This window comes from Lissotriton helveticus, chromosome 2_2 (genome assembly GCF_964261635.1).
Source record: "Lissotriton helveticus chromosome 2_2, aLisHel1.1, whole genome shotgun sequence".
NCBI lineage: Eukaryota > Metazoa > Chordata > Amphibia > Caudata > Salamandridae > Lissotriton > Lissotriton helveticus.
The window spans coordinates 485,294,520-485,306,912 of NC_136060.1; the positions used below are offsets into that span (position 1 = coordinate 485,294,520).

Below are 12,393 nucleotides of genomic sequence, written 5' to 3' on the forward strand. Positions count from 1 at the left end.
CATGTAGCTGATATAACCACTATCTTTCAGGAGAGCTCTCTCGAATGTCCAAATATTTTGTTTAACAGCTGCGCCCATTAGATTGATAGATAAAATCAGGGGGTTGTGATCCGAAATAATTTGAGGGAGTTTCTCAATTTGGGATCTGGATATTAAAGATTTCGAATTAAAAAAATAGTCTAATCTTACAAGAATTCTGTGTGGGGCTGAAAAAAAGTGCTACCATCCATCTGTGGATTCAGTTTGGCCCATAAATATATCAATGCGTTATGTTGCGCCATAGCTGTTAATGCCCGAATTGATCTCTTCTTCCTTCCAATGTATCCCCCCCCGTCTGGATCTCAGAACCTGAGGGGCTATTAATGTTAAAATCGCCACAGCATATGATTGGTTCAGGCCAGTTGGCTAATTCAGTGTCCATGTATTCAAATATATCTGGATCGTCCTCTGTGGAGCCATAGATCGATACCAGAGTGAATTTCTCTCCCCTGTATACTAGCTCTGCTATAACCCACCTCCTCCACAAATCTTCAGCCTTTCTGATCACTAAGCAATCCCTCCCTTTACCCGATATAGCTACTCCTCTTGTTGTAGAGCCTTGTTTAGTATGAGCTAATAAAGTAAACCCCAGTTGCTCAAGGAAAAATCCCTTCCCTCCCTCAACATGCGTTTCTTGCAAACATACAAAATCCAACTTCATTGTTTTCAATAGCGCAGACACCTGAAGTCCTTTCTGTACATCATTTAGCCCACAAACAATAATTGAAGCAATACGACAAGACATTAAAAAATGGCAAACGGTTGTTCTATTTTTTACGCCGACTCTTCATTTATAAACAACAAATATGTGCTGTGCTGTAAGTGCTGCAAGTGCTGTGCGTGCCCTGACTCACCCTCACCCTCTCCCTCTAACCCGCCTTGCCCCCCTTTGCCCTGCCACCTCTCTGCCCTATACCTCCCCCCCCCTACGGGCAACTAGGTCAACCATGACCTATGTGTGGTCGCTTTAGAATGTAGCTGTCGCCTCCTCCTCCTCCCTCCCATACGTACTACACACCAAAATAACATTGTGATCCTCCTCCTAAAGTGTACCATTTACAAACCTTGAATCCCCTGTGTGGAGCTGCTACCATAAGGCTTTTACAGAGACATTTTTCTCATTATTCTCATTATTCTCATCTACCCCCTTCCCTGTACCCCAACACCTCCACCATGTACTCCTGTGCCTTGATCTCTGAGAAAAATATTTTCATCTGTCCTTTGGTGATCACCTTCAGTTTGGCTGGGTACAGCAAGTAGGCCTCTGATCCCAGGGCCTGTATGGGGGCGATAAGCTGTCTTAATCTCCATCTACGCTCCACCGTAACGTGGCAAAAATCGGGCCTAGTAAAAAAGGTAACATTGTTAAAAGAGCGCTTCGCCTCCGGTTTTGCCTTCTCTAAGATTAATTGCCTCAACTAAAAGTTGCGAACGAATATGAGAATGGCTCTAGGTCTTCCCTCTTGCAATCCAGCTTGCCCCCTCTTAATTGTGAAAGGGAAGCAATGCGCCCTCTGGATTTCTACCTCCCACTGCCAAGAAGATAGCTCCGGAAAAGCCCCTTTCAGTAAGTTCACCACAAACAGTCTGATATCTTGACCTTCCAGTCCCTCCGCCACTCCCAAAAGTCTGATGTTGTTGCGGCGTTGATGATTTTCGTAGTCTTCCAACTTCCACTGCACGTCCTCGGCTACTTTCTGTTGATCTTGTTTAAAAGTATGGAAGCTACTAAAGTCATTCTCCAGCTTCCCTGTCCTTTCTTCTACCTGGGTAACCCTCTCAGGGACCTCATCGTACAGTTTATTCATTTTCCTTAGAGTATTCTGAATCTTCTTTGCTCCTTGCCTCGCCCTCCGGCTTTCAACCCTAGCTTCATTTTGCATGGATTTGAGGGTACTAAATAGCAAGTCTAATGAGACCGGTTGGGGTGACAGATGAGGTGCGGCCTGCCCACCAGGTGGGAGTGAGACGCCATCCGGGTCCTGGTATGTCTGTGAAGTGGCTGAATAGTCCCACAGTAGTTTTTTAGAGGGATCCAAAGGGCTACCTGAAGGAGTAGGTTTCCTCCTGGATCTCCGTTTTTTTGTGCATTTTGGAGCCGTGGAGCTGCTCCCTGAGTCAGTGGTCTCTCCTGTGCTCCCCTCGTCTGATCCCAATGATTCTGAGTCTTCATTAACCGAGTAGAAGCAGTCTGGTGAAGCACTCCCACTACCAGCCCCGCTCTCGCAATGCCTGGCTGAAGTCATTTCCTGCTGTGAGACTGCTGGAGCCTGGTTGCTCCCCCAGGTGCCCAGAGCGCCTACTCCACTTTCACCTTGCCCCCAGTCTGCCCCATCAGAACCCGCAGCTTCGCCCTGGGTTTTACCTGATGTAGGATTATGCTGTAGACTCGGGATGCTCAAGCTGCCTCCGTCACAGCCTCCATCTCCGCCCTGCTCCGTGCTTATAGTACTCTCCATTCCAGTGACATGGAAGTGGCCTGATGCACCTTGCGCCCCTTTTTCTCCTGGGGTAACATCTTCTGCTGAAGCCTCTGCTCCGTACTCCAAGCTTTGCCTCGCCTTCTGCTCAGCCGCCAGTGCCTGCTCCGGTTGCTTGGTTACCGGCGTGCCGGCGTCCTCGAGGACATTCAATGGAGCGAGCTCCTTTCCTCCGCTCCTTGCGCCGCCGACTGCAGCCTCAGCAATCTCCGCAGGTTTGTGCGAGAAACTTTCTGCCACTGTGGGCTGCCGCATTACATTCTCCTTTGGCTTCGGTTTGTTCTGAGTAGACCGGGGGGGAGCGCTGTCACGGGGGGGCACCAGGAGTACGTACTGCATCATTACCAGCCCGCGCCTCCCCGTCTTTTTCCCCAAAGTCCTCTTTGAAGAATTAGCTGCATTACTCTTCTGGACACCGGCGGCGATAGCATTTTTTGAGTCAGTCTCATCCTTTAGACTAGTATCCTTCTGCGCCGCTGGGTCTTTAGCCTCATTAACTTTTGGTGCTCGTGGTGGCATGTTGAAGGCTGCTCTGTAGGCCAGGGTGACAAAAGAGAATATTCTCCTATGGGCTCGGATACGTATTTTCTTAATATACACGCCGGTATACGGCCTCCAGGGTATACTATCCGAGCCGCTGGGATTGCTGCTTATGTTCCCATTCTTAGAACACCAGGATCCTGATCTCATCGCCACAGGAGGAATCACTTTCTATCCATCGAAGCTATGGACGGGAGGAGGAGTGAGATGCGACTTCTTACTACCGCCCGTCAGCGGCCATCTTGCCCTCTTCAGCTAACACTTCTTCTGCCTTTCTGGGAACCATCTTGTCTTTCTCAATTGGACAACCATTTCTAACCTCATAAGCTCGGCCACTGGTATCAACTGCATGCAATAAATTATTGGTCTGAAAACAACTCTCTTCATTAAAGAAAGACTCTGAACTTGAACTGTGTGTCCATTCACCCCCACAAAATCACAAACATTAGTTCTGTTCATTACTCTTTTCCTCTCACTTTTGGCCTTCATTAAATGGATTGGTTTATCTAGTGATCGAATTCTGTTTAAAACTAAAATGAATAATTTCCTTTTTACTTTAACAGCCTTTTGAACAATGGATACAATATGCTTCTTCTTTTTATAAAATAGTGCTCTTTTTCTATATTTTTTCACATCTTTGAGCAAGTTAAAAATCACTCTATTATTTAAAAAATTGTACGGATTTCTTTTTACCAATTTTGCTTTCTTTTACCATACATCCAATCTTTTAAATGTAATTTTTCTTTTTTTCCTTTCCTGTTATTCATATTTGAACCATTCTCAGTAGTTTGCACATTCTGCACACTGTTTCTAGGCTTTGAAAGTCTTTTATTTCCTTTGTTGTCTACAAACACATTCTATATAAAAACAATTTAACCGCTTTCTTCTGTCATCACTAATTTGAAATTGAAATTCAAGGTGTATACATAACTGTACAGGTGATTACAGGTCTGCATGTGTAATGGAAAAGTGTTTGTTCCAGTGTTTGTGTTAAGCCCTGGGACAGTATATGAGTACTTAGGCACTGACTGAATGATTACAGTCTTGCAAGGAGAATGCCTGGATGAATGTATAAATGTTTGGGTTTTGGTGCAGTGTTTGGATTACTACATGATACTGGGTGGCTGACTGGAGCAGTGCATAGGGAGTGACAGGGTGTTTGCTGCAGTGTATAGGTACTGCCTGACTAATTAAAGATGTGAAAAACAAGTGTGTAGATGGTTAGACAACTACATGCATAGTGGACAGGACTTTGTACAATTATATGTGTTAAGGCCTAGCTAACTCTATAAGTACTTTGGTATCAAAACAATAATTAGAGTACTACAATGAGAGTGCCTGGGTAAATTTATAAGTGGTTTAGTTTTGGCACAGGGAATGGATTAATATATGGTACTGAATGTCACTACTGGATTGCAAGAGCAGTGACAGGGTGTTTCCTGGAGTATATGGATACTGCCTGGGTACATTAACATCTGTAAAATAAGTGTATAGGTGGTTAAAAGACTGCATGCACATTGGACAGATGTTTGTAGTAATCCATGTTGTAAGACCTGGATTACTGCATGAGTACTTGGGTACTGACTCAATGATTAGAGTACTTCAACGAGAGTGCCTGGGCGAATTTATAAATTGTTCACTTTTGGCATAGTGAATGGATTAGTAGATGGTACTGAATATGTCACTATAGGATTGCAAGAGCAGTGACAGGGTGTTTGCTGGAGTGTATGTATGCTGACTGGGGCATTGTAGGCATGAAACACAAGTGTGTAGGTGGTTAGAGGACTACATGCTTAGTGCATAGGAGTTTGAAGCAGTCCACGTCCTAAGGCCTGGCTCGCAGCAGGAGTACTTGAATACTGACTGAATGATTAGAGTACTAGAAGGAGAGACACTGGGAGAATGTATAATTGGTTGAGTTTTACTTCAGTGAATGGATTAGTACATGGTGCTGAAAGGCTCACTAGAGGTGCACAAGGGGAGTAACAGGGTGTTTGCAGGAGTGTATGTATGGACACTGACTGGGGAATTGTAGGCTTGAAACACAAGTGTGTAGGTGGTTAGAGCACTATATGCATAGTACATAGGAGTTTGAAGCAGTCCATGTCCTAAGGTCTGGCTCTCTGCACAAGTACTTGGATACTGATTGAATGATTCCAGTATTACAAGTAGAGACACTGGGTGAATTTATAATTAGTTGTATTTTACTGCAGTGAATGGATTAGTACATGGTGCTGAAAGGGTCACTAAAGGAGTGCAAGAGGAGTAACAGTGTGTTTGAAGGAGTGTATGGATACTGACTGGGCAATTGTAGGCCTAAAACACAAGTGTGTAGGTGGTTAGAGGACTACATGCATAGTGCATAGGAGTTTGAAGCAGTCCATGTGCTAAGGCCTGGCTCGCTGCATGAGTACTTGGATACTGACTGAATGATTAGAGTAGTACAAGGACAGACACTGGGTGAAATTATAATTGGTTGTGTTTTACTTCAGTGAATGGATGGTGATGTAAAGGTCACTACAGGAGCACAAGGGGAGTAACAGGATATTTGCAGCAGTGTATAGTTACTGATTGGAGAATTGTAGGCCTGAAACAGAAGTGTGTAGGTGGTTAGAGGACTACATGCATACTGCATAGCAGTTTGTAGCAGTCCATGAGCTAAGGCCCTGGATCAATGCATGAGTACTTAGGTACTGATTGAATGATTACAGTACTACAAGTAGAGACACTGGGTGAATGTATAATTGGTTGTATTTTACTGCAGTGAATGGATTAGTACATGGTGCTGAAAGGGTCACTAAAGGAGTGCAAGAGGAGTAACAGTGTGTTTGCAGGAGTGTATGAATACTGACTGGGGAATTGTAGGCCTGCACACAATGGATTAGTACATGGTGCTGAAAGGGTCACTAGAGGAGCGCAATGGGAGTAACAGGGTGTTTGCAGCAATGTATGGATACTGACTGGGGAATTGTAGGCCTGAAACACAAGTGTGTAGGTGGTTAAAAGACTACATGCATAGTGCATAGGAGTGTGTACCAGTCCATGGCCTAAGGCCCTGCATCACTGCATGAGTACTTAGTTACTGATTGAATGATTAGAGTACTACAAGGAGAGACAGTGGATGAATTTATAATTGGTTGTATTTTCCTGCAGTGAATGGATTAGTACATGGTGCTGAAAGGGTCACTAGAGGAGCGCAAGGGGAGTAACAAGGTGTTTGCAAAAGTGTAAGGATACTGACTGGGGAATTGAGGGCCTGAAACACAAGTGTGTACGTGATTAGTGGACTACATGCATAGTGCATAAGAGTTTGTATCAGTCCATGTGCTAAGGCCCCGAATCGCTGCATAAGTACTTGAATACTGACTGCATGATTAGAGTAGTACAAGGAGACATGAAGTTACAAAATGCTTCTCTCACAATGGTTGCCCAAATGCACACGGACTCACAGTGTGATTCTAGACAAGCAACATTATTCACTAGTCTGGAAGGGGTAAGGTGACTGCACACATTCTATGTATTTCAGAACTACACTCTAGTGTGAAAGCCTGACTCATTTTGCAAATGCATAAGCAATGACTGCGCTTCTAATACTAGTAAAACTTGACAACATGACAGGTTTTAAAGCAGTTATGTGTCTGCAGAGACATGAAGTACCCAAATGCTTCTCTCACAATGGTTCCCCAAATGCACACAGACTCACAGTGTGATTCTAGACAAGCAACAATATCCCTTGGACTTTACCGAAACACATTCACTATTTTGGAAGGGGTTACACATTTCAACCCTTTCCAATTGACATAAGTTTGAACCCTACCCCCAATCTGCTTACTGCCTTTTACCATAGTAACAGTTCATGGAACACTCAACTGAGCACACAGGTCACAAGTTCAGCACACAATGTTGCTAATCCAAACAGTAAGTGTGCTTGACTTTTCAAAATATCACCTTATCCTATGTAATGTTCCTTTCAAACTGTTTTTGTTAACCAATAAGAAACATGCTTTTAAAAAACAGAAACATGCACCCTACTTTACAGTCTAGAATGTTCTCAAACAGCCAATCATTTCTTTTCTTTTTTCAAAACTGCATCTTATCCACCATTTTAGAAAAATCTTAGTTCTCAAATTGCCATTTCACATACAGACACCTTCTGAGTGCATCCAGACCTCCCATCAAGATGCTTAGAGTGTGGATTGTGGGACACAGCTTTATTTTCTGGAGCCAAAGGTATGCAGAAAACAGAGGCATTACTTTGCCAAATGTAGACATTAAATGGATTGGACAAAGAGGATTAAAGTGGCACCAATTGATGCCATTGGTTAAATCCCTTTTGCATCTCCAACACCCTGAATATTCTCATCTTCAAATATAGCCTTCAGATTGAGCTCAATCTGAAGGCTATATTTGAAGATGAGAATATTTGGAAATTGAAACTGAAAAAATTTGAAGAAAATACATCGATTTGAATACTAATCAGAACTGGACATATCTTTTCTTCACGCGTTGGCGCTCGGGAAATTGTGGTGACTACTTATGAGTTCGTGTGTTGTTTCCTTCCCTCGCGGCCGGGCTTAGCTCCGCCCCCCGCCCTCACTGACCGGCCGGGCTTCGCTCCGCCGGTCCAGCGACCCAGACCACTTCGCCAGACTGCAAGCCCCAGGAGCCACAGGGGCACATCGCGCATTTCCCACGCGCCAGGAGGCGCTTAAAGACTCTCCTGCTGCAGAGTCCACTGGTGTTCGTGTGTTGTTTCCTTCCCTCGCGGCCGGGCTTAGCTCCGCCCGCCGCCCTCACCGACCGGCCGGGCTTCGCTCCGCCGGTCCAGCGACCCAGACCACTTTGCCAGACTGAAAGCCCCCAGGAGCCACAGGGGCACATCGCGCATTTCCCACGCGCCAGGAGGCGCTTAAAGACTCGCCTGCTGCAGAGTCCACTGGTGTTCGTGTGTTGTTTCCTTCCCTTGCGGCCGGGCTTAGCTCCGCCCCCCGCCCTCACCGACCGGCCGGGCTTTGCTCCGCCGGTCCACCGACCCAGACCACTTTGCCAGACTGCAAGCCCCAGGGGCCACAGGGGCACATCGCGCATTTCCCATGCGCCAGGAGGCGCTTAAAGACTCGCCTGCTCCTTCGTCCCGCGGGGACGCGCCGGGCTAAGCCCGGGCAAAGGGCGGGCTCTCAGAGGCCTGAGGAGGACGGGACGGGCCACCCCCCTTGGCATTTCATGAGGAGGTAAAGCTACTGATTGACTTTTTCGTACTGGACATTAGCATCTGCCTTATAAACTTTATTAACCTGACTACCTCCATTCCATACTATGATCCGCAAGGGTCTTACCACTAAAACTGCTCTCTGGTCGGACTCTTGCCTTAGGACGAAAGATATGAATACTATTAGTACACTGTTACCTACGCGCAGAGAAGTTGAAGACATTTCTAATCAGACTGTAGACACCCTAACCAGTAATCAATTCTCATCAGAGATAACCAGTACAGGGTGTAGCCTCTCACTGTTGGAGGAACTAAACAGTCTATGTAAGACTAGGTATGCCCTAGCAGAATTACCCTCCCCGCCAAACAACATTAACCTGTTAACCCCAAATGAGAGTGTGCTGGAACCCTTCTCTATTTTCACAAAAGCCAATACACAAAGTATAGTACCCGCACGGGCTACATCTGCCAAAAGGAAACATGATGGGGACAAATATTATGAGAGTCAACCTAAAATACAAAAATTACAAAACGGACCCTCTAGTCCTACCTTGTCTCCTACTAACTCCCCCCCAAATCCAGAGGTGGCTAATAAATCAGACGAGCTAGCACTCATTTCCCAGATGGCTTCATTGTCTATGATCGAACAATTGATCAAATCTATCATATATCCCCTGATTGACAAAATTAACACCTTGGGGGATAGACTGACAGGGATTGAGGAAACAATTAAACTTAATTTGTTACCCTCTACCAAAGTTATAACATCTAATCATCCCTTGACAATTGCCCCACCCGAACGTACCTAAACCAACTATACAAAACAAAGCTGCCCAAACCCAATTAATAGTTTCCTCTTCTTTGCCCCCAAATGTTCCTAAAGCCCCTCCTAAACCCACTATAGTGCACAATATTGTTAACAGAGAATACCGCAATAGGGTGTCTCGAATTCATCTACCTCCAGAGGCCGCTCCATTCGTGTGCATCCTCTCGGGAGTCCCGCAACTCAAACAGGGAAAAACAGAGAGACAACATGACCTGTTAAATAAGGTCAAGTTTTGGCTAACAAAAAATAGACCCCTGCCCCATGATCTTGACGGAAGGATCATGAGTGCGAGGAGAGTGGGCTGGTTAGGTCCCCTCCCAAAAGACATCACTGGTGACCTGGTACTAATAAGATTTAGGAGTAGACATATTGTTCCTTACCTTCAAACTTGGACTCCCAGAGAAGGTGATGGCCCCATATCTATCTGGGACCTTCATGATTTCTACCCAAGCACTTCATATATCCCAGCCCCCAACCCACGGCTGAGGATAATACCAAGATGGGCAGAGGAGTCTGCGTACCGCAGTATCGTAGTGTCCCCGCGCTTAACAGTATTGATTTAACGTATAACAATTCTAAGTACTGCAACCCCTATTAACTTTTTTTTTTACTGTAAAGTATGCTATTACCAAGATAGTCATTTCTACAGGGTGAGCAAATGTTTTTAATTGTTTTAACATGCAGATTATTTGATACTTCAAATGTATGTTTCTTTTTAATCATGATTGTATTTTTTAAACTGTACGCTTTTATGATTTTAAACAAAAATCGAATAAAGCAATTTGAATTGAAAATTGAATTGAGTTATATAAGCAGCTTCTGAAAGTGATATTGTTATTTTCTGTAGCATAAAGTTAAACTGATTTACACAAATATATTATCAAATAATTGTTAGTTTTTGGTAGCAACTTACCTCTGATATTGTTCCAGAAACGCTCATCAGTGTTTTTAAGTTAGCTCCTCTGACGGCCTTTATAGGAGAAAGTGGTGGAGTTGGTGGCTGCAGGATATATTCAGCTTCTTGAATTATAGATTGTGGTATTGTAATTGCAGGCATTCTTGATATTTTTGTTTGTTTTGTTAGGATCACAATATTGTCTTTGATTAAGAAATTGCAGATGATAATTCCATTTTGTTCTTTAGTTTGATTGTAATAATCATCATTGTAACACGTAGCTTTGATCGATCCTGTTTCGTCTGCCAGAGCAAGATGATATAATATTTTGCTTTCCTGTTTTGCATTTCTATAATACGTTTTGCTTGAACATTTAATAATGTTGGCGCCAATTGCTTTTTGATATGGTTTTGTTTCTTCATAATTGGTTTGTTTAAGTTCTTGAATAGAAATCATCTGAAATGAGAAAAGTAGAAGGTAACATACACATTTTTAGTTTAAGTTGCTATCCATAAGGCTTTGTGATCACTATAATGAAATTAAATGGTTTTTATATAGAGCATGGCTACCCGGGAGCATCCCAGCGCGGTTGTATGTCAATACAATGCGGGCTTTTACCCCGTATGCCATTACAACGCGGGGATTACAACAAAAGTCGTTACAACAACTTTCGCTGGAGGGCGCTGGATAGTGGAATAGTTTAATTTTCTATTCCAACTCCAGCCCACGTTGACAGTAGGGAAGGTGTTGGATAGAAAATTAAACTATTCCCTATCCAACAGCGCCCTCCAGCGGAAGTCGTTATAACGACTTTCGTTGTAATCCCCGCGTTGTAATGGCAGTGCGGGGTAATCCCCGCGTTGTTATGGCTGTTCTCTTCCCAGCGCTGGTAAGGTAACTAGAGGGTTGGCAACCTACGGGAAAAGCCATGTGTTTAACTGTTTACGGAAGGTGAAATGGTTGGATTTACTACGGAGTGACAGTGGCAAGGTGTTACAGTCTGGAGCCGACCACTTCTGGCCTTCTTGATCCTAGGGACCAGTGGTAGATGGACTTTGTCTGAGCGAAGTTTCCTGTCAGCCCTATATGGGCGAATCATGGATTTATTAATAGCAGGTCCGCTCCCTTCCAGAGATTTGTAGGGCAATGCAGAGGGCTTTAAAATCCATCCTTTCCTGCACTCTGAGCCAATGGAGGGAGCTCAACGCGGGCCTTGCTGAACAGTGATTGGGGGTCCCCGTAAGCAGTCTTGCAGCACAATTCTGTACAATTTGCAATTTTGTGCCCACTGAGTTCGGGGTACCCAAATAAAGGGCATTGCCATAATCTATCCTTGACAGAATTAGTGCCTGGATCAGCATTTATCTTGCCTGAAACGGTAAAAGGGGAAGGACTTTGCGGGTCTTTCTAAGCAGGCCATAACATGAGGCAGCAGTCTTTCTTGCCTGTACTTTCAAAGTGAGGTCCTGGTCTAGCCAGATTCCCAAACTTTTTATCTCTGTTTTGGGTGCTGGCACAGGGACCATGCTGGATGGCCACATCGTGCTTGATTTAAAGCATAAGGAGTTACCAAGAATCATGAGCTCAGTTTTGTCACCATTACGTTTTAGGTGAGACAAGCTCATCCACTTGGAGACTTCCTCCAAGCAGGAATGAAGGTCCTGAGACATCTGGTCAAAATGGTTCAGTGCCACAACCAGCTGGGTATCGTCAGCATAGGTTACTATATGGATCCGAACACTCCACTGAAACTGTTGTTCTGGCAGTCTTGGACGAGTTACGAAAGGGAGCGGATCAGGGTTCTACCCAGGCCCTGGTACTCCTTGACCTATCAGCTGCTTTTGACACGGTCGACCACCAGATTTTGGTTGACCGTGTCAACTGCGCTGGGCTTCGGGGACTAGCAATGAAATGGATTACCTCTTTTCTCAGTGACCGCTCTCAATCTGTTCGCCTCGCCAGTTTGATGGGAAACACAAACTAAACTGACTTGCGGGGTCCCACAGGGCTCCTCTCTATCGCCCTTACTCTTTAACCTGTACATCCTCCCTCTGATTTTAGCCTTGCGCAAGAGACAGCTCGTGGTGTTCAATTATGCGGATAACCTTCAGCTGATCTTTGACTTCGATCCCTCGACCTCATCCATCACTAACTTTCAATCTACAATGAACTTTATAAGTGGTTGGATGAATGTTAATCAACTCAAAATACATCCATATAAAACAGAGTTGATTTTTACTGGTGGTGTGGCTAACCCGTGGAACTCCAGCTTTTGGCCTCTCTCTTTAGGGAGCCCTCCTGTCCCGGCCCCGCCAGTAAAACGTCTAGGAATTATGATCAGTAGCGATCTTTCTATGAAGGCTCGGGTCAGTTCAGTGGTGTCTGCATGTTTTTTATATCTGCG

General features: G+C 44.6%; 1 protein-coding gene across 1 annotated transcript in view; it reads right to left on the reverse strand.

The window, feature by feature from the left end:
* The window catches only part of LOC144821904 (uncharacterized), a 70,084-nt gene extending 59,691 nt beyond the window's left edge, over window positions 1-10,393 (reverse strand). Inside the window, exon 1 of the mRNA XM_078679052.1 lies at window positions 10,008-10,393. Within this exon, the coding sequence (XP_078535178.1) occupies window positions 10,008-10,151 (144 nt within the window). The 5' untranslated portion in view covers window positions 10,152-10,393. The remainder of the gene's footprint in view (window positions 1-10,007) is intronic.
* Window positions 10,394-12,393: the final 2,000 nt, after the last annotated feature.